The 25806-nt window shown below is 36.4% G+C and overlaps 2 protein-coding genes, 1 non-coding gene and 1 pseudogene across 4 annotated transcripts; 1 reads left to right on the top strand and 3 right to left on the bottom strand.

Annotated features, from left to right (window-relative positions):
• The first annotated feature begins 1299 nt into the window (after positions 1-1299).
• Positions 1300-25247, top strand: LOC114307104 (uncharacterized). Its single transcript, XR_014366247.1, has 5 exons — positions 1300-1441; positions 1587-1822; positions 14834-14986; positions 15317-15415; positions 24188-25247. It is a non-coding gene; the product is annotated as an uncharacterized LOC114307104 (transcript).
• Positions 7194-8058, bottom strand: LOC145824528 (uncharacterized). The gene is made up of 2 exons (XM_082924510.1): positions 7943-8058; positions 7194-7851 (listed from the first exon to the last, which is right to left on the bottom strand). The coding sequence occupies exon 2, from the start codon at positions 7756-7758 to the stop codon at positions 7387-7389; it is 372 nt and encodes a 123-aa protein (XP_082780636.1). The 5' UTR covers positions 7759-7851; positions 7943-8058; the 3' UTR covers positions 7194-7386.
• Positions 8018-10036, bottom strand: LOC145823227 (uncharacterized). Its single transcript, XM_082922816.1, has 2 exons — positions 9082-10036; positions 8018-8971 (listed from the first exon to the last, which is right to left on the bottom strand). Exons 1-2 carry the CDS (start codon positions 10034-10036, stop codon positions 8145-8147), a joined length of 1782 nt encoding a protein of 593 aa, XP_082778942.1. The 3' UTR covers positions 8018-8144.
• Positions 22613-23690, bottom strand: LOC145824527 (vesicle-associated membrane protein 721 pseudogene; annotated as a pseudogene). Its single transcript, XR_014366220.1, has one exon. The product of XR_014366220.1 is annotated as a vesicle-associated membrane protein 721 pseudogene (transcript).
• Positions 25248-25806: the final 559 nt, after the last annotated feature.

Here is a 25806-nt window from a genome sequence, read left to right on the forward strand (position 1 = left end):
CTAACATACAAGAGCGAATAAAATTACAATTGAAAGGAGTTTTGTCAAACGGGATTGCCAAGAATAAAAACCTAACAATGTCATTGAATGGCTAGTTAACATTTGGGGGTACCCTTTTTTTTTACAGGTTCATTTCCTATGATTCCCCTACCAAGTACATAGAGACTCAATTAGGTGATTTATTGACTTCTAATGGAAACTTACTTTTGCTTCATAAGTAATATAAAGAAACGAAAATGGTATGCAAGTTTCTGACATGTTTTCTTACAGAAGATAAGTTGTCTCAGTCATGGAGTCCTGGCTTGCCCATGTTGCAACAAACAAATGTGTTTTACCCCCCAAAGATTAGAAAATATTTGTTACGTTTTTTTACTGTTATTTTTATTGTTTCGTGTTACTGGGTGTTTTATTACTTGGATGTTTTGTGCCATAGCATCCAGTTTTTTTCGCCTTTTATTTTTTCTTGCAAGGCTTGTAGTAGGAAGACAGAGAAAGAGAAGAGTGAAGTGACAAAATAAGTTAATGACCTACAATGTAGGACAAGATGAGGTTAACTACTCCTACTAGTAGTGAACCCAAGCCTAATAAATGGCAACTGAAAAATAGGCTTTGAGGGGGTGACATTGGTTGTTGAAAGGTGGATGGGTTGTAAATTATAAGGATTTAAGGGTTCTAAAAATTGCAACAAAAGGTAGTGATTTGAGATTGAAGACACAAAATTTTGGGGTTGTTCTTATACTTTTCAATTCTTTATCTTAAATTTCCTTTTTTTGATAAGTAAACAATTTTATATACCGAGGCCCCTATGGGAATGCTTCTTGTGTATAAAAAGATGACATTGCCAAAAAGCACTTTACACGTCCTTGCATATCCAAAAACTCTACAAATTCTATATTTGGTCTAGACCTATGGTGTACGTGTTCTTGGATATAGGTGTCAGTTGTGGGCGTGAGCCTGGACTTTGGTCTTGAAAAGCTTCTAGAGGATAGTGTTGTACTATGAAGTACGGGTACTTCAAAAATATTGCCGTACAAGTACCGGGTACTTACCCAGTACGGGTACGCATCCGGTATGACTGCATGCGTACGAGGTATGCTAAAAACGCACCGAGTATATTTTATATGATCAGTATAATGAAGGGTACACCACGGGTACGTTTTTGGGTACTTCGAGGTACAAAATGAGATTTTTTACAAATTAAAGGGTACCGGAGCAATTTTTTGGTCTATTTAAAAAAATTATATAAATTTGGGGTACTTTTGTAATAAACAAAACATGAAACAATTTAAAATTAGGGTTGTTCTACTCTATTCGATTGTCTCTCTCTTTTTCTAGAAACACCGAGAGACTCCCAAGAGCTGAAGACCTCCTTCCTGCGAAGGTATTGAAGAGGTTTAATCGAAGGTGCTAATCGATTCTCTCCTTTAAAGATCACATTCCGGTAAGTCCATCTTCAATTCTTCCTCCTCTTCTTCTTCGATTCTTCTTCCTTTTCTTTGTTCTGTCCAGATTTTTTTTCTTTGTTCTGTCCATCTTCGATCTCATTGTTCTTCGATTCTTCCACTTCTTTCATTTTTTTTTTCCAGATTTTTTTTGTGTTTCTTCGCAGCAAACGAAGAACGAAGACATATAATTTTTCATTTTTTTTTCCAGATTTTTTTTCTTTGTTCTGTCCATCTTCGATCTCTTTGTTCTTCGATTCTTCCACTTCTTTCATTTTTTTTTTCCAGAATTTTTTTTTTTTGTTTCTTCGCAGCAAACGAAGAGCGAAGACATATCATTCTTCCTCCTCCGCTCCAATGACAAATCCTCTTCTCGTCAGGTACTCCCTCTTTTCCCTCCGTTTCTAGGGTTTTGAATGCTGTTCTTTTTTTGCATGCTCTTTGTTTTGAATCTCAATCTCTGTTTTTATTTATTTATTTATGCGTTTGAATGCGTATATTAATATATTCAGTTGGTTTTTTAGACTGTTTGTTGGAATGAGAGGTTTGTTATGTTGCAATGGTTGTTAAGCTGTTTCTTTGTTTTAGGCTCTGTTTGATTAGAAAGAAAATTTGTTTGAATGTGAAAGGAAAGGAAGGAAAGGAAAATATATTTTCTTGTAAACATTTTCTTAGGATGAAATTTTTGCAGGAAAAAGATAGAGAAATTTTTTATAATTTTAACTATAGGTAACCCCTTGCATTGCATGGACAAATTTTTTTATTATTATTATTTATTTATTTTCTTGTGCAAGAAATTAAAAACTCAATTACCATTGCTAATATGTGTTGTATAGAAAAAACTAATTTTGTTGTTGTTTCCTACTCTTTCATGCTAAACAAACTTTACCAGAACAGATTGGTTTTTGAATCAATGTGAACAACTTGTGCTGAGTTATATTAAAATTTAATTAAGCTAACGGGTGCAGTGTAATAAAATGTTTTTGTTTATAATATCTTTTCTTTGATATACTTATAAAAAAAAACTAGGGGAATTACATCCATATTTTTTATTACACAAATATGGAGGTTGCCCCCCACAACATTTCACATGTTATCAAAAAAATTGAAACAAATTTTCTTTTTTCATTTTTTTTCCAGATTTTTGTACTCCAAATTTTTTTTTTCCTTATGTTTCCTCTTTTTTTTGTAATTTCTCTTTTTAATTATGTTATTGAATTTAATTTGTATGTTGGATGTTTAGCTATAAATTAAAAAAAAAAAAAAAAAATTGGTGTATCCCAGCCGTACCCGTATCCTATTTTTTTTAAAAATTTGCCGTATCGGCATACCCGTATCTGTACCCGCTTCTTAGGTGTTGTAAGAGGTAAAAGAAAGATTTGTGTTTGTGAAAAGGAAGAGGGTGGAATTGAATTGATTTCTATAACTTGCAGATTGCATCATTTCTGAAATAGTGGAATTAAAGGGACTGGATAACACTGATTTATGGATTTTAAGATTAAATTAGTAGCTAATAGGTATGGGAATAAGTTGGGGATGGTTTGTACTTGATAAGCTAGGGTTTAGCAGCTGAAAAGGGCACGTTTGAGGGAGGTGAACAGTAACATGCAAAGATGAAGAGATAGGAGAAGGAAAGTGGCACTTCACCGTCGTATCGTTCATGAAAATTTATATGAAATCCAATTTAGTTTCTCACAAGAAGTGTTCAATTGCAAATGTGAGACGCATATCCCAAACCCAAATCCAAGTGTGAAGTGTCCGAAACGGATATTTGATATATTTTTAAGAATCCATGTAACATTGGCCAACAGATCCCAAATATACAAAATACTAGAAATAAGGTACATCAATATAACGGGCAAAGACAATGAATATTCGGTACTATCAAATTGTCTTATGTTTCCTATCCTGCCAACTAAATAAGCCACATCAAGCCAAGATGGATAATAATCCAATTATTTCTCTTCCCCACCCTTTTCCCTCTTCAAGAATCAAGGCATTAGAGTTGCCAGGAACACCCAAGCCACACTAAACCAAGAGGGGGCCAAAGTTTAAAGCTCCTCAGCCACCGAACAATAGCTGAGTATCTCTTGCACATGTAATCAATTCACAGATAATTTATTAGATAAGTTTTCATTTACAAGAGAGAAGAGATTGGAATTTGAGAGATCTAAACAACATTTAATTAGATAAATGAGATCTAAATTACGTTGGAACTTGGAAGTCAGCATTTAGACAATTGAAATGTTGAAAGATAAATGTAAATTTCAAACTACTCAATTAATGCTACAAAAACAACAAATCTGGGATGCAGAGACGAGGTGATAAGGATGCAATCTGTTAAACCAGTCCAATAGAAACACGTGTATAGCAGCGTTTAGGTCGGTTTGGTTTCCACCCGTTGTTTAGTTTTAAAACCATTGACCAACTATGAAATTGAAATTTTGTAAATTTGTAAACTGCAGCCGACCGAAAATTGGTTACAGTAGTCTCTTTTTCCAAGGTTATCAACAACATTTGACCCATATCTGGCTTGTAATTTTAGGCACATGAGAGGAAAGACCACCTTTGGACTGTCCCAAAATTGGTCTCATTTGGTCCGAAAAAATGATTCCACCAGGGCCAGGGACTGGACCAGGCCCAAAACCTTTGAGGCTTAACTTAGGCTTAATCACCTCTAATTCCACAACATAATTGGTCTTCTTGGAGTGACACAAATCATGGGCACTAACTCCTAAAGTCCCCTAGCCAGGCCCCTCCCCGTTCGTAATAGGGTTTGGTTGGGTGATTCAGTTGTTCGAACACCCGACCAAAATCTGTACGAGCCACCTCTTGAAATCGCATGCCCTATATTGTTATATGATTGTCACTTCGGTGACTCTGGTTCTGTTTTGTCTGTGGATATGATTATATGTTAGGTATAATATCGTATTTATATGTATTTTAAAATGAATTTCTGTTATCATAGACGAACATGAGTAGCTTATTTGTTTGATGAAAACATATTTATATTTGATTATTTTGGTTTAAATGCCTATCCATGGAGATTTTCTGACTCCTATGTTCTCGGTATAATACTACTCATTCTGCAGTATGCTCATAGTCAGATCAAAATTAGTCGCATTAATCACCAGTTCATATATATTCAAAAATTAAAAAAATCAAAAGTTAAGATAAGTACAAACTAAAATTAAACATCAAGAAGATAGGCGAAGAAGTCTAACCATTAAATGTGAAACTATTGAATTGTTCGAAACTAGTACCTAGAAAGACGATATGCAAAAATTAACAGGATAACAAATATTAGACTTATTAAATGTGAAACTATTGAAATATGCGCGCTTTAAGCCTAAAGTAAGTCGTCTCGGCCAAATCATTTTTGTCATAATAATATAATGTCTCACCTTCTCAAAAGCAAGGTGAATTGTCGTAGTAGTGTTCGAGGTTCATTCTAGCATCCAATCTTTGGCTCTCGCAGCCAAAAAATTCATAACTTAGTATCCCTCCCTAGAGATGTAATCAAACATGCAATTGTTGAACTCTTTAGGAGGTAATTTCCTGTAGGAACAAAAATGCATTAATATAAAAGAAAAAAAAATCATTTGAACGACTTATAAATAAAAATAAATAAAGCAATAATTCATGTTTGTAGAAATCGTAATATTCCACTGGTAATTCGCCGCCTTTAATAGTTTTAACAATGAATGAGTTATTCAATGGTGTTAATATCTACGTGAACACATTGTTAAGTTAGAAGGAGGCTACATTAAGTAGCTTTTAGTTCATCTTCATATTTGTCGCGTACAACTCTGAGCCGTATAGCTTGTATAGCTTTAATCATACTCAAATGATCTTGGAAAACAACCCGCTGAAGCATAAACAGTCCCATCTGTCTTAATGAATGATATATTTGAGTTGATTTTAATCCAATTGATGGAAGGAGAAATCCAAATAACCCTACAAATTGGTTGTTCTAAGAGCTTAATTTTTTGAATTTTATTAAACTCCTTGAAATGGCCGTACTCATGCGGACCCAAACTCGAAAATATGTCCATATCATAGTTGCACGAAGCGGGAGCGAGAGCGGGAGCGAGGGAACGTGGCCACTTAGAGGAGTCGTAAATTAGGAGCTCATATGTATTATTTTTATTAATTATATTTTATTTATTATAAGGAATAATAAATTATGTTAAAATAAATAATAAATTAAAATTAGATGTTTTATTTTATAAAATTTTTAAGATTTTTTTTATTATATATGATTTAAATAGATTTCTTTTAAACAATTAGATGATTTATTTTATTTATTATATGTTAAAAAGTTAAGAAATAATTGTTAAAAAATAAAAAAGAAATAATAAATAAAAATTATATTACATTATATATGATAAAATAAATAATTTTTTATTTTAGACATAAAACTTATATTGTTTATGATAAATTATATTATAATTTATAATTTATAAATTATATTATATTATATATGTATATATTATATAAAACAATGTCAAATATGAAAACAGAGAGGGAGAGAGAGAGAGAGAGAGAGAAGATAGAATAGATCGAGAGTGAGAGAAGCAAGAGAAGCAAACAGAGACGAAGAGGAGATCGAGGGTGAGAGGAGAGAGAGAGAGACGAAGACCTAGGGCTTCGAAGAGAGGGACGAAGGCTAGGGTTTCGAAGGGGAAGTCGTCGGGCAAGATCGAAGTTGCCGAACAAAGGATCGAAGCCAGCGACCAGGTTCTCTTCTTGCCCTCTCAATAGTGCTTCCTTCTCGCATCAGATTCCCGTTTCCCTTGCCTCATATTCGTGATTCTGCTGCGATTCTTCCTTAGAAGCGCAGAATTGCGCTTCTTACTCAGAGTCGTCACCATCTGAGACCATTCTTGCTACTAAGATCCATATACTTATATATGGAAGTGTATATGGGCTGTGTCAATTTCGATTGTAATCCGTAAAAGTACGGAGGTGGGGTAAATGTTTTTCTTCGAATTGGGTTGACAAACTAATCTCAAATGGGTTAACATACAATAATCTCTATTTCTAACAAAAAACTAATCATAGATCTTATATAAAATGGTTTCATTTTGAAACCTACAAAATTAAAAAAATAATACTAACAATTTTCAAGAAAATATATACATAACAAAGACAATAAATACTCCTCACTTATTGGATCATCCCTCTTGAATGACATGAGTCAGTTGAATCAATTAGTAAGTTAGAAATATGGATTATTGTATATTGATCCCATTTTAGATTAGTTTGAGAACCCAATTTGAAGAAAAGCATATACCACATCTTCGTACTTTATACGGATTACAGTCGAAATTGAAAAGACCCATATAAATTTCCGTGAAGGAGTATATGGACATATTTTTGAAATTAGGTCCGCATAAGTATGACTATTTTGAGGAATTTATTAAAGTTCAGACAATTAGTGGACACTTGGAACAACCAATTGGTAGGCTTATTGGGGTTCCTCCTTCGATTGATTGGAATGAAATCAACTCAGATGCATCATTCATTACGACAGGAGGGACCAGTGTTTTTAAAGGCTCAAGGCGCACTAAGGCGCCGAAGGTCTCTTGGAGCCTAGGCGCAAGGCGCAAGGCGAGGCGCGGGCTTTATTGAAGTAAGGCGCACAGTATTCGTAAAAAATAGAAAAATTAATATAGACTAATCATTCATAGTAGTAAGACAATTTTTTAAAAAATAAAAAGTAATCAAGATTCAAGACAAAATATAGAATAATTCTCAAAGCCATGAAAGTGCATATTACATAACATTCCAATTTTCAAAGATCAAATAATCCACATTCAATAAAATAAAAACATAAACACTAAACATCCAAAACATAAATATCCAACAAATATTAATATGTCTTCACTTAACACTTAAAAACATCAATATCAAAAGCAAGGGTAGGTTAGGTCGGTGTCAGTCAATCATCATCCTCAACATCAATGGCAAGCAAACTATCATCTTCTTCTCCATCAGTTGATTTGTATCCCTCAACATCTTCCTCCTCTGTGTCATCTGAGCCCGCTTCCTCTTCATCTATTAATTGAAGTGGAGTCAATGTTGATGGTTTAGATATCCTCGGTTGTGCCTTTGAGCGTGAACTTGTTGCTCTACTTGCATGGCTACTTTCTTCTACTCCAGAAGCTCTAGCAACAGTAGCCCACGTCAAGCCATCATCATCATCAAACACAGGCTCATTATCTTCATCTGATTCTCCATCCATCCTCCCAAGCAACCACTCATTGCTTTCATCAATATTTTGCAAAGATATGGGATCAAGAGTGTTGCGCATGTCATACCTAAATCTCAATGTTCTATTGTATTTGACATACACTAAATCATTGAGACGTTGTTGTTCCAATCTATTTCTTTTCTTGCTATGAAGCTGCAAGTATTAAAAAGATATTAAATTCTATATAATGAGAAAAAAAAAATTTGAATTCAACAAAAAATTAGTTAGAATGTTAAATACTCACATGTTCGAATACACTCCAATTTCGTTCACAACCCGATGAACTACATGTTAGGCTAAGGACTTTTATAGTAAAAGTTTGCAAGTTTGGAGTATAAGAACCATATGATGCCCACCAATCAGCTGCGATAATCCACTAGTTAGAAATAATTGTTACCAAGTATTAAGTTTTACTAAAAGTATTACTCAAAATAAACTCTATGAGTCTATAATATATTACCCGGTGCTCTTGTATTTCTTTGCCTAATTGCAACAGCCTTGCCAAAAAGACTCTCAGCCTTCATATAAATACTCATCTCATTAGTGATCAAATCTTGAACAGTGACATCCGGGACCAACCTTTGCATGCATTCATAAAACCCATTCATCACTTCATGATCTCTTTGCACCTCTAACGCTTTTGGGTAAAAGAATTCTGGGTTAAGAAAATGCGCAGCTGCATGTAAAGGTCGATGCAATTGGACATCCCATCTTTTGTCAATGATTTCGAAGATTTCATTATACTTCTCTTCTTTATGATCAAAAGAACTTGCAATGCATTCTTTTGCCCTATCCATTTCCTCATAAATGTATCCCATGGGAGGTTTCTTCTCAGTATCAACCAATCTAAGCACTTTGACAAGAGGACCCGAGACCTTAAGGGCAAACACAACAGTATTCCAAAATGAAGGCATCAACAAAGTTTGTGCCATTCTTTTACCTTGTGGCTCTTTTGCCCATTTGCTTGAGGTCCAGTCTTCGGAGGTGACCATCTTTCTCAAATTGTTTTTTTGTTGATGCATCCTAGACAAAGTCAAAAAAGCGGTTGCAAATCTAGTTTTTGCAGGCTTGATCAAATTCTTCAAATTTGTATAGCGCCTCATCATGTTTAGCAACGTAGGCCGATTGTAAATGTAGCCATGTACTGCAATACCCCTTTCAAATGTCTTTTTCAGTCTAGGTATCTTGAAAATGTCTTCCAACATCAAGTCCAAACAATGAGCAGCACATGGTGTCCAATACAACTGTTCATACTTAGCTTCCAAAAACCTCCCTATAATGTAACAATAATGAAGAATTATTATTTTCAAGTTTTTAAATTTTAAATACAAAACAAATTATGAGTAAACAATTTTGATGTAAGGAATGAGGAAATATTCTTACCCGCCAACACATTAGCTGCAGCGCTATCAGTGATAACTTGCACGACATTCTCTTTTCCAACTTTCTCCACAAACTTGTCTAGTAATTCAAATAACTTTTGCCCATCCTTGGAATAGCTAGAAGCATCAACCGACTCAACAAACATAGTTCCTCTTGGACAATTAACTAAAAAATTAATCAATGTCCTTCCTCTCTTATCAGTCCAACCATCAGCCATTGTGGAACACCCGTATTTTGCACAATCCTCTTTATGATACTTCATCAAATCTTCAGTATGTTTCACTTCTTTTTTGAGTTGGGTAACCCGCACTTCATGGTAAGTCGGTGGCTTCATACCAGGACCATATTGGCCAATGGCTTCAATCATTGGTCCAAAACTCTCATAATTTACTGCATTGAAAGGGATACCAGCATCATACATCCACCTTGCAAATCTTTGCAGTGCCCGAGCTCTCATTTCTTTTTTGTAAGGGTCATTTGCATCAATTTTTGTTTGTTTCCCTTTTGCTTGGTCTCTTCGATTTTTCACCACTGATTCAGGATTGGGTGTGAAGTAAACATCCATAGGCCCGTTTCTCTTTGGCATTTTTGATTTGGATTTGGATTTGGATGAACCTTGGCTACTACTTGTCAACTTGCGGTGTTGATTGACATTGATCTCAACAACATCTTCATCTTCCATGTCCATGTCATCAAAATCAGGCAACATGTTCATTTCTTCTTTTTGTGTCTTTTTTTTGGACATGAACTCTCTAATCTCTTCTCTTACATGAGAAGGACACTTCGGGCAAACAGTAACATTCCTATAACCTCCCGCAAGGTGTTGTTTCACCCGATAAACACCTCCATTTGATACTTTACCACAAAAATTACACTCAAACTTGTTTAAATTATTCTCCTCCACCAAATGGGCATATTGCCACGCCAGATCTTTTCTATTACTTTCCGATGTCATTTTCTACTTAGTAATAGTACTCACTACACAACACAAAAAATAAATAACAGAAAAACAATTTCAGTATAATGAATGTAATGTATGTTATGTGATGAATTTATTAATGTATGTAATGTATGAATCAATTTTCTATTTTTTTAATTAATGATGAATAATGAATTAATTAATTAATGTACATTACATTCCATTACATTCATTCCTATGTTACATTATTTTTTCAAGAAAAACTTTGATTTGACCAATTTATTAATTCATCACATTAATAAATTGATTAACTTATGAATCAATTTATCAATTAATTAATCAACCAATTTTCTATTTTTTTAATCACAACACATTAATCACAATAAATTGATTAATTGATAAATTGATTAATCTTTATTAATTAATTAAATTCTTATTAATCACATTAATCACAACACATACAACACATTAAATTCTTATTAATCACAACACATTAATCTTTTCTAATTAATTAATCAATTTTCTATTTTTTTAATTAACTTATGAATCAATTTATAAATTAATTAATGTTATGATTCAATGTATGTACTGTAATGAATGTATGAATTAATTAACTCATGAATTAATTTTCTATTTTTTTAATTAATGATCAATTAATTAATTAATGAACATTACATTCCATTACATTAATTCCTATGTTACATTATTTTTTCAAGAAAAACTTTGACCAATTTATTAATTCATCACATTAATAAATTGATTAACTTATGAATCAATTTATCAATTAATTAATCAACCAATTTTCTATTTTTTTAATCACAACACATTAATCACAACACAATAAATTGATTAATTGATAAATTGATAAATTGATTAATCTTTATTAATCAATTAAATTCTTATTAATCACATTAATCACAACACATACAACACATTAAATTCTTATTAATCACAACACATTAATCTTTTCTAATTAATTAATCAATTTTTTATTTTTTTAATTAACTTATGAATCAATTTATGAATTAATTAATGTTATGATTCAATGTATGTACTGTAATGAATGTATGAATTAATTAACTCATGAATCAATTTTCTTTTTTTTTTTAATTAATGATCAATTAATTAATTTCAGTATAATGATGAATCAATTTTAATATAATCATAATGAATGTAATGTAATGTATCTATTTTTTTTATTTATGTATGTATGAATTAATTTATTTATTTATGTAATAATCATAATTTATTTATTTATTTATTTATTTAATATAACTCAAATAATTGAAAAAAAAAAGAAAAGGAAAAAAAAAAAAAGAAAAAAAAAGAAAAAGAAGAGACGACTGCGAAGCCGAAGGAGAAAGAAGAAAAGGGAAAAAAAAAAAAATATGAATGTCGAAGTCGAAGACGACCTGTCGAAGACGAAGAAGAAGGAGAAGGGGATCAGTGTCGAAGACGAAGAAGAAGGAGTCGAACCTGCTCAGCCGAAGTCGATCAGTGTCGCAGTCGAAGTCCAGCTCGTGTCGCAGCTCGTGTCGCAGTCGTAGCTCCAGCAGCTCGAAAGAGGGAGAGAGACGACTTCGATTAGGGTTAATCTGAGTCGTATTCGGCTGATATGGTACATGAGTTCTAATCCTCTGTGATTTTATGCCATTCGAAAGCTTAATCTGAGTCGAATCTGAGTCGTTCGATCTGATCTACAGATTAAACGCTCAGTCGCGCCTAGGCGAGGGCCTTGCGCCTCTCTCGCCTGGCTCAAGGCGCGGCTAAGGCGCTCGCCTGGCTCAAGCCGCCTCGCCTGGCACCTGTACAGGCGCAGATGGTTCGCCTCGACTCGCCTTGCGCCTAGGCGTGCGCCTTGCGCCTAGGCGTGCGCCTAGGCGCCAAAAGTTAAGATATTACAAATTAGAATTAAACATCAAGAAGATAGGCGAAGATGCCGATAAATCGTTAAACGTGAAACTATTGAATTGTCCCAAACTAGCACCTAGAAAGACGATGTGCAAAAATTAATAGGATAGCAAATATTAGACTTACTAAAAGTAAAACTATTGAAACCTGCTATCTGTGCTTTAAGCCTAAAGTATGTCGTCTCGGTCAAATCATTTTTGCCATAATAGTCTTTCTCAAAAGCACAGTGAATTGCTGTAGTAATTTTCAAGGTTAGTTTTAGCATCCAATCTCGGGCTCTCGTAGTTAAAAAATTCACAACCTGGTATCCCTCTCTGGGGATGTAATCAAACAGTTAATTGTTTAGGAGTTGATTTCCTGTAAGTACAAATGCATTAGTGTAAAGAAAAAAAAAATCATTTTAACGACTTCTCAATAAAATAAAGCAATAATTAACACATGTACAGATTGTAATATTTCACTGGTAATTCGTCACCTTTAATAGCTTTAACAATGAATGAGTTATCCAATTGTATTAATAACTACGTGAACACATATTGTCGAGCTAGAAGGAGGCTACATTCGGCAGCTTTTAGCTCAGCCTCGTATCTGTCGCGTACAACTCTGAGCTGTATAGCTTTCATCGTTCCCAAATGATCTTGCAAAACAACTCCGTTGAAGCATAAACAGTCCCATCTGTCTTGATGAATGATATATCTGAGATGATTGTTATCCAATCTGTGGAAGGAGGAATCCAAATGACCCTACCAATTGGTTGTTCTAAGAGCAGAGTATTAATTATACTCGAAACCCTAATTTTTTGAATTTTAATAAACTCTTTGAAATGGCTGTACTCATACGGACCCAAATTCGAAAATATGTCCATATATACGAAAATGTATATGGGCTGTGTCAATTTCGATTGTAATTTGTATAAAATACGGAGGTGGGTTAAATGTTTTTCTTCAAATTGGGTTATCAAACTAATCTCAAATGGGGTTGAGATTAGTTTGAGAAACTAATCTATTTCTAACTAAAAAACTAATCACAGGTCTTACACAAAAATGTTCCATTTTGAAACTTATAAAATTTTAAAAAATAATACTAACAATTTTCAAGAAGATACATACATAACAAAGATAATAACATTTATTATTATATGAATACTACTCACTTATTCATATAATTGTAATTATTAACTTTGTTATGTATATATCTTCTTAAAAATTGATTGTTGTATTTTATTAATTCCGCAGGTTTTCGAAATGGTTCTTGCATATCGATTATTGTATATCGATCCCAGTTGAGATTAGTTTGAGAACCCAATTCGAAGAAAAACATTTATCACATCTTCTTACCTTGTACGGATTATAATCGAAATTGAAAAGACCCATATACATTTCTGTGAAGGAGTATATGGACCTATTTTTGAAATTGGGTCCGTATCAGTATGGCTGTTTCAAGGATTTTATTAAAGTTCAGACAATTAGTGTGTCGAGTATATTAATATTCTACACTGGGAACAACCAATTGATAGGTTTATTTGGGTTCCTCCTCCCATGTATTGGAATAAAATCAACTCATATGCATCATTCATTAGGATAGGTGGGACTGATTATGGTTCAGCGGTGTTGTTTTCCGCGATTATTTGGGTATGATTAAAACTATACATGTTATACGGATCAGAGGTGTACGCGACATCTACGAAGCTGAGTTAAAAGTTGCCGAATGTAGCCTCCTTCGGGCTCGACAATATGGGTTCACCTAGATGTTAATACAATTGGATGACTGATTCATTATTAAAGCTATCAATGGCGGCAAATTACCCGTGAAATATTACGATCTCTACATGTATGAATTATTTCTTTATATATTTTTATTTGAAAGTCTTGCAAATAATTTTTTTTCTTTGCACTAATGCATTTTTATACTTAAGGACATTACCCTTTAAAGTGTTCAAGAATTAGATGTTTGATTACATCTTAGAAAGGAAAACTAGGCTGTGAATTTTTTGGCTATGAGAGCTAGAGATTGGATGTTAGAACCAACGTCGAAGACTACTGCGGCAATTCGCCGTTTGAGGAAGTAAAGAGACTATTAAGGCAGAAATGATTTGGTTGAGACGGCTTATTTTAGGCTTAAAGCGCATGTAGCAGGTTTCAATAGTTTCACATTTAATAAATCTAGTATTTGCTATCCTGTTAATTTTGGCGCGCTGTCTTTCTTGGTGCTAGTTTGGGACAAATCAATAGTTTCACATTTAAGGGTTTGTCAGGTTCTTCGCCTATCTTCTTTATGTTAAATTCTAGTTTGTACTTACTTTTTTGGTTTTTTAATTTTTGAATATATATGAACTGGTGATTAGTGTAACTAATTCTGATCTGACTATAAGCATATTGCAGGGTGAGAAGTATTATACTGAGAGCATAAGGGGTACAAAATCTTCATGGATAGGCATTGACATGAAAACGATCAAATGTGAATATGTTTTCATCAAACAAACAAGTTACTCAAGTTCGTCTCTAATAACAAAAATTCATTTTAAAATACATATAAATACGATATTATACCTAACGTATAACCATATCTACGGGAAAACAGTACCAGGCTTATTGAGGTGACAGTCATATTACATGGGATGTGATTTCAATTGTTAGCTCGTACAGCCTGTAGAGGTGGCTCCCAAAATAGTCTAGCACTTAGTTCCCCAGAACAGGTAGTTCCACACAGCTTTTTGTTCCACGTGAAGAGCACTTTGTTCCACATCAAGTGGGATCTTTCTAAAGTAGTAGTGGATGATTATGTATACATGTTTTTGTCTCTTTTTTTCTTCTTATCTTGATAAGGTTTCAATGATAGATGTACTTATAAATCCTTGAAGATGTCGTTGGTGAACGTTGTAAGGGTGGTTATGATTTTATTAAACTGCCCTTCGATTTTCAGGCAAGTGACTTTACCTCAGAAGAACAGAGTTAGTTTTGCCTTACAAACTGTGAATAATTATGACTTATCCTTCTTTTGCTGAAGAACAAATGCAATAGGGGTCATGTATTCATCAATCTGACTGATCCTGCCTCTGTTATCCCCTTCTATCAGGTTTGTTTGATTAATGCTGGCCTTTTGTTTTATTGTTTCCTCTCTCTCTCTCTCTCTCTCTCTCTCTGCCCTTTCTTCTTTTTATCGAAAAAGAACAGGAAAAGCTGGGCAGGAAAATGAATTGATTTCAACAGCTGTCTTCTTCCTCCAACAGTTTAATTGAACCTCAAACTATTCAGCTTTTCCTATTCAACTATTGTTGAAATCAATTCATTTTCACCATCTCTAACTTGAATGCCTAGGTCCTTTGCCACGCCTTTAAGGTCTGTTTTGCATTGCTATAATTGGATTTTTGGATGTAGCTAATAGAGAAGTAGTTTTTTTTCACAGGCATTTAAACGAATGCAATGGGTAGAGACTGTAGAAGAAATGCAGCAATTTCTTATGCTAAGATGGCATAGTCAAACTTGAAGATATGCATGTGATCAGGTATTCTCATTACCTGAGGAAAACATTTTCAAAAATTTTCTACTTATATTTGTCGTTGGGGTGAAATGTTATATCATGATTACTGTTAAGCTCGATTTATTGGATGTTGTCTATTCGGTTGATTTTGGGACAGTCCCCTTATTACTTGTTTGCCCGGTGTTTGTACTCTCCTATTATCACTTCTTTGTAAGTGTTGGACTAGGAATCTTATCGATTTGCTATGGTGTGGTGAAAGAAATAATGTATAGAGAAAGAGAGAGAATAAATTGTATGTATTATTATTGATTGATGTAATGTTATATCAATTACAATGATTCATGATTCCTATATATAGAAGAGGGTGAGTGTGTAGTAGGTAAGGAGTAGGTGAAGTGGAGGTGGTAGTGGTGTAGTGGGTTAGGTTTAGTGGAGTAGGTGAGGTGGTAGTGGTGTAGTGGGTTAGGTTTAGTGGAGTAGGTGAGGTGGTAGTGGTGTAGTGGGTTAGGTTTAGTGGAGTAGGTTTAAGTGGGTGAAGTAGGTGGAGAGTAGGTGGATTTTAACAGCCCCCCGCAAACTCAAGGGGGATAGGAACTAACCAACTTGAGTTTGGAGAGAGTAACAAAATAAGAAAATACATAAAAATAAAAGAGGATAGGTGACACTGCATGGTCGTGTCAGACCATTGGTGAAGACACTGGATGGTGGTGTCATAACGTTGTAGAGGACATTGTATGGTGGTGTCATACCGATGTAGAAGACAGTTTATGGGGTCATGTCGGACCGTTGTAGCAGATAATGCTGTGACAGTTGTTGTGACAGTTTACGGAGTCTTGCTGGACCCTTGTAGAAACTAACCGGAATCAATGTCGGGACAGTTTACAGAGTCTTGTCGGACCCATAAAGGAGCTAATCGGAATCAATGTAGAAGACAGTTTATGGGGTCATGTCGGACCGTTGTAGCAGATAATGCTGTGACAGTTGTTGTGACAGTTTACGGAGTCTTGCTGGACCCTTGTAGAAACTAACCGGAATCAATGTCGGGACAGTTTACAGAGTCTTGTCGGACCCATAAAGGAGCTAACCGGAATCAATGTCGGGACAGTTTACAGAGTCTTGTCGGACCCATAAAGGAGCTAACCGGAATCAATGTCGGGACAGTTTACAGAGTCTTGTCGGACCCTTAAAAAGTCGCACCCTCAAAAGGTGTGCCCAATCCATAAAAAGGCGTGCCATCAAAAGGCGTGCCCAATTCATAAAAAGATGTGCCATCAAAAGGCGTGCCCAATCCATAAAAAGACGTGCCATCAAAAGGCGCGCCAGACACGCGGCGATGCACGTGATCGACAGTGCGCGTGTCGGCCTCTTCGTCATGTGCTATATAAATGAAGGCGGAGGCTGAGAGAGATACACTGGTAACACTCTGTAAACACTCTGTAACCAACCCATCTCTGAAACACTCAGCAACCATAACATGGCCTCTTCTTCCCGTCCAGCTACCCAGAACATGGCCTCCTCTTCCCGTGGTCTGCTTACGCTCTTTCCGGAACTGAACGAGTCCACAAGAGAAATAACTGGTGCGGTGGCCAGTGAACCCCAACTAAACACTTCTGGGTTTGCTCCTTTGAACTTTCCGATGCGGTCGGTGGAGCAAAAAATGGCGGTGCAAACTGATATTGAGGCCAATCAGTATACTCTGAAGTCATGTGTGGAAACCATGACGACGGTCACAAACTTGTCGCACCGGCTGCAGAGCAGGACAAATGAGGTGCAGTAGTTAAACGCCCAACTGGCTCTGCTCCAACGCATGTATAAGGATGCGCGAGCAGAGATAAGTGTGCTAAAGGCGGAAAACAAGGAGCTGAAGCGGAAGGCCACCGTTATGTTCCGATTTGGAGGGCCGCCATATGCTGTAGTGGAGGAGCAGGGAGGAGTGAACTTGCTTGGTGGTCTAGGAAGCACGGAGGCAGCACCGTCAAGGGCCGCTCAGGACGGAGGCAAAAAGAAGAGACCGGCGGCAGAGTAGAGAAGAAAAATCCCACTGTGGGTGTGGTTGTTGTTGTTGTTGTTTTTTTTTTTTTTTTTTTTTTTTTTTTTTTTTTTTTTTGGTGTAAAATGGTGATCGGGGTGAGCCCCAACATGAATAAAATAAGGGAAGGTTTGGTGTGCAAATTTGTATTGTTTTTTTTTTTTTTTTTTTTTTTTTTTTTTTAATATATATATATATATATATATTCTATATATTCTAGTGGGATGAATGATGAGTTGTATGAAACGATGGGAACAAGTCCATGTGGGTTAGGGAATGGCGATGATAATGTGTTGTGGGTGGTGGAAAAAGTAAAGTGAGAGAGAGACACACTGTAACATATTAACATAGTTTATCTTAGGTTTACCGGCACATTCCTTTTCTGAAGATATGCATTCCAGCTCAAACCACTTCAAATAATTCACAAATCTCATCATCACCTCACGTGATAAGAAGACAAATTTGCAGCTGTAACACTGCCCAACGTGGGTGAACAGTTGGTTGATAAAAGTCCTTTGGTGAAGTGATGGCGAATCATCCTCACTCTTGAGCCCCTCCATTACACCAACTTTGGTACCGTTTACCTTGGAAGGGGCTTGTGCATTGGCCTTAACCTGCAAACCCCCAGTGGCAGCAGATTTTGATTTAATCCCTCGTGCATCCACATTTGCTGGAGGTCCTCCAAGCTTGCTGGATGTCTTGGCACCAGAATCGAGTGGAGGAGATGCAACTGGAAAAAAATGTAGAAGTAGCGGCGGTAGCAACCATTATGAAAAATCTGTCACCAAGCTGAGAAGAATCTGGAAGAGCACGGTAGAAAACGTCAGAAATTGGATGTTTTGGTGGCAGATTCGAAGCTGTCTGAGTGCGGAAAAGCAGTTGAGAATTGCGTGATTAGTGAAGGTCGTTTGGTGGAGAACGGTGAATCAGAGACGACGTCTGCGAAACAGTGTGCATCTCCGACTTCAAATGTGACAAACGAGCCTGAGGTGGCTCAGAAATGCCCTAAGTTAGGCATGACTTCTGTGCGTGGAAGGAGGAGAGATATGGAAGACGCTGTGGCCATTCACCCCTTGCTTTGCCGCCGGAGTAGTCAGAATCCGGCGGATTTGCACTTTTTCGGCGTTTACGACGGCCACGGTTGCTCACATGTGGCGATGAAGTGCAAAGATCGATTGCACGAGATAGTGAGAGACGAGCTCGAAAGCCACGAAGAAGATTCGTGGAAGAAAATGATGGAGCGAAGTTTCTCTTCTTGCAGAGTTACGGCTGTGGAGAGTGGAAGGTATGTGTAGAAAATTCCAGCGGGCAGCAAAGGCAAAGGTGTCGGCCGGCTGCCCGCCGGTGAGAAAGAAATACAGGCTTAAATCTTATCGCTCTGATACCATGAAAGAAATAATGTATAGAGAAAGAGAGAGAATAAATTGTATGTATTATTATTGATTGATGTAATGTTATATCAATTACAATGATTCATGATTCCTATATATAGAAGAGGGTGAGTGTGTAGTAGGTAAGGAGTAGGTGAAGTGGAGGTGGTAGTGGTGTAGTGGGTTAGGTTTAGTGGAGTAGGTGAGGTGGTAGTGGTGTAGTGGGTTAGGTTTAGTGGAGTAGGTGAGGTGGTAGTGGTGTAGTGGGTTAGGTTTAGTGGAGTAGGTTTAAGTGGGTGGAGTAGGTGGAGAGTAGGTGGATTTTAACATGTGGTGATGTGGAGTTTGTGTTGTGCATAGAGGCCCATGCTTGGTGCGCTAACTCATCTATTTTTATTTCCGTTGAGTTGAGGTGTCGGTTATGGGTCTTCTTGTTTGTCATTGCGAATTGCTGACTTTTGGAAATAGAGTTATTTCCTTTAACATGGTTGAGTTGTGATTTGCATTGAAATTTGGAGTTTGATTTTTGACACACGTTTTAGTTGAGCGAGTTAAAAAGAGGTTCTTGTAAGAAAAGGAATGTGGTTGTAGTGTCGGTTTGAACAAAAGGGTTTTGGAAGGAAAACCAGATTCTGTGTAGGCTAGCAAAATAAGTTGGGGTGGCATTAGGGCTGCGACAGAACTGAATTGTTTTTAAATAACTCGAGGTCAGTTCATTTAAAGTTTCTTTAAACTTTATTTATTAAGTGAAATAGTTCAAACTCGATTTTAGGCCCGTTTGGTAATTAAGCAGAGCTCGAGTAGACCTACACTTAGCTCGATAAGTCTCATGAAGATAAAAATAAAAAAAATATTTTTAATACTATATGAAATCAATATTTGTTATTTTATTTTATTTTAATGATTTGTGTTTGGTATTTATGTAAATTTCCATGTTTGATTAATAAAATTTATTATTAATATAAGCATTCTTTTATATTTTGTTCATAATTTATTTTTTTCAATTTTAATTAGCAAATTAATTTTTAAAAAAATTTTAAACTTGAGTTTTAACTTGTCTTGTTTTTATAATTGAGTTGGCTCAAGTTCAACTCAAAATTTTTAAATAATTGACGAGCTAAGCTTGATGGTGCAACTAATACTTGAGCAAACAAACTCAAAAGTGCAATGCTGCTAGATCCACAGATGAAATAAATTTTGGCCCAAGGATGAGGGGGCCTATTTTATTTTAATAGTATAGGGGAACCTGGAAATATGGCTTCACTTGGCGTGGAATTGCATAGAGCTCAAAAACCTAACCTTATAGATTCTTTTTTATTTTAGCTTATTTTATTATAAAGGTATTCCGTGCTCTGCTTTAAAGTTGACAATCAGATAAATTGTCACTAGTTCCTTGAGAGATTTGAATTTGAGGAATGCGGAATGAAAATAAGCACTAAATCAGTTATAGTAATAAATAAATAAAAAAAAATGAGCAACAACTGGATCTTCAGAGATCTGGACAGTTTTGGAAACACTATTTGAAAGTATGTGTATATCTGAGGAATGAAGAAATAGTTGCTATGCATTGAGGCGGCTTCACTGCTTAGATTTTACATTTCCTGCTAATAGCCCCTATTCTTTTTGTGTGTGTTAAAATTAATATATAGGAAAAGAGAGAGAGAAACAAATATTAGAATTAATGTATAGGAAAAGAGAGAGAGAATAAATTGATTGTATTATTGATTGATATATTGATATAGTTATCTGTCTATTACAAATGGTTCCTTATATAGATGTAGGTGTAGTGGATGGTGTGTAGTGGTTGGTGATAGTGGTGTAGTGGGTTAGGTTTAGTGGAGTAGGTGAGGTGGTAGTGGTGTAGTGGGTTAGGTTTAGTGGAGTAGGTGAGGTGGTAGTGGTGGTAGGTGATGGTAAATTCTAACAGCCCCCCGCAAACTCAAGGAGGATAGAAACTAACCAACTTGAGTTTGAAGAGAGGAACAAAACAAGAAAATACATAAAAAGGATAGGAGACACTGTATGGTCGTGTCAGACCGTTGGTGAAGACACTGTATGGTGGTGTCATAACGTTGTAGAGGACACTGTATGGGGGTGTCATAACGTTGTAGAGGACACTGTATGGTGGTGTCATAACGGTGTAGAAGACAGTTTATGGGGTCATGTCGGACCGTTGGAGAAGACAGTTTATGGGGTCATGTCGGACCGTTGTAGCAGACAATGTTGTGACAGTTGTTGTGACAGTTTACGGAGTCTTGCTGGACCCTTGTAGAAGCTAACCGGAATCAATGTCGGGACAGTTTACAGAGTCTTGTCGGACCCATGAAGGAGCTAACCGGAATCAATGTCGGGACAGTTTACAGAGTCTTGTCGGACCCTTGTAGAAATTAACCGAAATCTATGTCGGGACAGTTTACAAAGTCTTGTCGGACCCATAAAGGAGCTAACCGGAATCTATGTCGGGACAGTTTACAGAGTCTTGTCGGACCCTTGTAGAAACTAACCGGAATCTATGTCGGGACAGTTTACAGAGTCTTGTCGGACCCATAAAGGAGCTAACCGGAATCAATGTCGGGACAGTTTACAGAGTCTTGTCGGACCAATCTTTCAAAAGGTGTGCCCAATCTTTCAAAAGGTGTGCCCAATCTTTCAAAAGGTGTGCCATCAAAAGGTGTACCCAAGTCATCAAAAGGCGTGCCGGACATGATGGCGAGGCACGTGGGCGCCTTGGCTTGCGCGCCCGTGTTGTCGGCTGGTGGTAAGAGGCGCGCGATGCGCGTGGCTGCCTCGGCTATAAGACGGAGGCTGAGGCTGAGGCAGAGAAAAACTGAGAGAAACCTCTGAAAAATCCTTCGTGTTGCTGAGAAAGAGAGTTCCTTGTGCTGAGAGAGATAGTCTGTAACACTTTGTTGCCCAGAAAATGGCCTCGTCTTCCCGTGGACTGCTCACCCTCTTTCCCGACCTCAACGAGTCAACAAGAGAGAGAACTGGAGCGGTGGCACTGGAACCTCACCCAAGCGCCCCGGAGTTTGCTCCGTTGAACTTTCCGATGCGGTCTGTGGAGCAAAGAATGGCAGTGCAGTCGGATGTGGAAGCCAATCAGTATACATTGAAGTCATGTGTGGAAACCATGACTGCGGTGACAAACTTGTCGAACCGGCTGCAGAGTAGGGCAAATGAGGTTCAGCAGTTAAACTCCCAGCTGGCTCTACTCCAACGCATGTATAAGGATGCGCGAGCAGAGATAAGCGTGCTAAGGGCTGAAAACAAGGAGCTGAAGCGGAAGGCCACCGTGATGTTCCGATTTGGAGGTCCACCATATGCTGTAGTGGAGGAGCAGGGAGGAGGCAACTTGCTTGGTGGTCTAGGAAGCACGGAGGCAATACCGTCAAGGGCCGGCCAAGACGGAGGCAAGAAGAAGAGACCAGCGGCAGAGTAGAGAAGAAAAATGCCACTGTTCCGATTTGTGTTGGTTTTGTTTTGTTTTGTTTTTTTTTTTTTTTTTTTTTGTTTTTTTTTTTTTTTTTGGTGTAAAATGGTGATCGGAATAAAATGAGTTTGGTGTGCAGTTCGTCTTCTTCCATTTTTTTTTTTTTTTTTTTTTTTTTTTTGGTGCAAAAAAAAAAATAAGGGAAAAAAAGATGAAAAAAATAAAGTGAAAGAAAAAGAAAAAAAGAAAGAAATAATAAGAAGATATGTGAAATCAAAACGAGAGAGTGAGGGAAAAAAAAAATTGGTTCACGTGAGTTTCTTGGCCCACGGTTTTGGTGAAAACCTGCAATGGGTTTGGTATTTTTTTTTTATTTTTTTTTTTTTGATAAAATAAAATAAATAAAGGTGAAGTGGGGTAAAGTAGGGGTAGCGTGAATCAGCATGCGTTTTAAAAAGTGAGGAGGTATGAATTAGAGTGGGTATGGATTTGTAAAAAATAATAATAAAATAAATGAGTGGAGAAGGTTGGCCCACGCACAATTAAACTATGATCAAAATTAAGGCAATGAGGATACCAAGAACTATAAGCTTTATCTTCATATTCTGTAACCACATTTTCCTCCTCATTTGGGTACCCTGGGTCCTGAAGTCTTGTGCCTGAGAGCGAAGGTTCTCTGTTTTATCCACTAGAAGCTCAATCTTCTCTCCACGATCCAAAACCTTCTCAATATTTTCCATCATCACTCCTTTGACTTCTGAAACCTGAGCCTTTACTTTGGAAAGCTTGCTGATCTCCTCTGGATGATCCACACAGTACTGTATCTGCTCCTTAAGTTTGGGTCCAAACTCCCTATTCAGGCTATTAGCAGCAGCAGTTGCAGCTTTTCCACCACCATATCTCTTGGTGAAATCCTCCTTAACTCGTTCAAGAAATGCCATTGGAATTTGTCTGCCAGCAGATTCCACAGCGACGACATAATAAGTGAAGCCGTCTTCGACGAGATAGTTGAAGGTGTGGCCATCGCAGTTGTAGGTGAACTTGTTGTTGGAGGAAGGGAGTTTCTGGAGGCACTGAGAAGCGATGCTCGTGAAATTTCCAGTGAATTCGGTGAATTCGGCGAGAACCACTGTTCCTCTAGCCACGAAGCTGTAGATCAAAGACTGTTGCCCCATCTCTCTCACACTCAAAACCCTAAAACTTAGAGAGACAAAGGGGTAGAGAGATAAACGGACGGAGAAATTTGTAGAGAGAGAAAGTGATGTGCCGAGAGGGAGAGGGAGGTTTGAATTGGTTGAGCTCCGGCGGGCGGTCAAGGCAAAGTTGCCGCCCGCCGGAAGGCGAAGAACACCAAGATCTTTAACCTTGCTCTGATACCATGTTAAAATTAATATATAGGAAAAGAGAGAGAGAAACAAATATTAGAATTAATGTATAGGAAAAGAGAGAGAGAATAAATTGATTGTATTATTGATTGATATATTGATATAGTTATCTGTCTATTACAAATGGTTCCTTATATAGATGTAGGTGTAGTGGATGGTGTGTAGTGGTTGGTGATAGTGGTGTAGTGGGTTAGGTTTAGTGGAGTAGGTGAGGTGGTAGTGGTGGTAGGTGATGGTAAATTCTAACAGTGTGCTATGTGTGGTTTGTCTCTTAACAAGAACTTCAGGTGATCTTTTTCTTCGCATCCAACTCAATTTTTCATGCTTTTTCCTCTTGATTCTCGTGTTATGGCCTGAAAATTCATATTAATCCCTGTTGTGGACATGCTTATAGTCGTTGCATTTTTATTGGTGTGGGTATTATGCATGGTGTGGGATCTTTGTTTCGCAATCTGTTTGGGCTTAAATCTAGTGCTCTTCTTGCTTCTGTGATGCTTGCCCTATCTTGGCCCCTTAAACATGACTTTCTAGACCTTCATGTTTATACTAACTCTAAATCTTTGTTTGATCTGCTGAAAAAAGGTACTAAGGGCCTTGACTTGAAGACTGCAGTGCTCCTTGGATTTTCTTGGATTTTGGTGTTTGCTACATTGCCCGTCATTCCACTCTGCATTATTTTTCTCTGTTGCAAACCTTTGTCAATGGAAGCATTTAGACTAGCTTGTTTTGCTATTGGCGATATTCCTTGGGTGCCTCTATGTGGTTCGGAGAGTTTTGTGTTTGTTTCCTGGTTGTATGCCTTATTTGTTATTTCGTCTTGGTTGTGAAAGTTGCATCCTAGTTGAGAATACTCCAAACTACACACATTCAAAACCCTGACTTCTATAAAAACAAGTGTCAAAATTAGTCTTTAGAAGCAAAATATTTTCAAAAATTTTCAACTTAAATTTGTTATCCAGGTGCAACGTTATTCCATGATTACTGTTAAGCTTGATTTGTTGGATGTCATCTATTCGGTTGATTTTGGTATAGTCCCCTTATTACTTGTTTGCCTGGGGTTTGTAGTCTCCTATTGTCGCTTGGTTGCAAGTGTTGGACGGAGAATCTTATCAATTCGTTGTGGTGATGTGGAGTTGGTGTCGTGCTTTGGCTCTCACTTATATATTTTATTTCCGTTGAGTTGAGGTCTCGGTGATTGGTCTTGTTTGTAGTTGGTCTTGTTTGTAGTTGGGAATTGTTGACTTTTGGAATTGGAGTTGTATTTCCTTTAAAATGGTTGAATTGCGATTTTCATTAAATTTTGGTGATTGATTTTCGATATGCATATGTTGGTTGAATTAAGAAGAGGTTTTTGTAAGAAAATGAATGTGGCTGCAGGTACGATTTGAACAAAAGGATTTTGGAAGGAAAACGGGATTCTATGTAGGTGAAGGTTTGTGTGCACGGGTTTGCGCAGTTAGGGCTACAAATAAATTGTATTATTTGTGAATCATTCGAGCTTGGCTCATTTGAAATTTATTTAAACTTAATTTGTTTATTAAATGAACTAGTTTGAACTCAATTAGACTTTCAATATTTTGAATAATAAGCACTGTTATCATATGTTACAGTTATGATGTTTATAATATTTAGTTATGATTTATCGTGTTGTTGGTTGTGACCGCTTGTGGTCATTATTATTGGTTGACCGAATATATTTTTAGTGATGTGTAGTAAAAACAATAACTAAATTATTGTCCAAATAACCAATACATAAGTAGATCTAACATATATTCATATATAGAAAGAATTTGAACTAGCACCAAAATAGTGTGAAAGTAAAAATTACCACAACACAGTGAAGTAAGAAAGGGTGAAGTAGCTATATATGTGAGGAACTGGTAGGGTGTGCATATATGTATTCCGTAACATGTATGATATTGTCCCTGCTTTGTATTGTATCATATTATATCATATTTTATTAGGAGAAGATTACAATGGCCACCTCTTAAAAATGTATTCATTTTAAAGAAGTTATGATTGTTTGCATTGTGTATTATAGTATTTTGTGGTAAATTTATAAATTATAAATTTATGGTGTGCACTCTAAAATTTAGAATCATAATGTTATGACATTTTAATAGGATAAAATTTACTTTACCTTCTGGTTTAGGTGAGTTGTACTTCACCTCTCTATCATTTAGAAATAATCAGTTACCCCT

This window comes from Camellia sinensis, chromosome 4 (assembly GCF_055761805.1).
Source record: "Camellia sinensis isolate YWXY chromosome 4, ASM5576180v1, whole genome shotgun sequence".
NCBI classification, from domain to species: domain Eukaryota; kingdom Viridiplantae; phylum Streptophyta; class Magnoliopsida; order Ericales; family Theaceae; genus Camellia; species Camellia sinensis.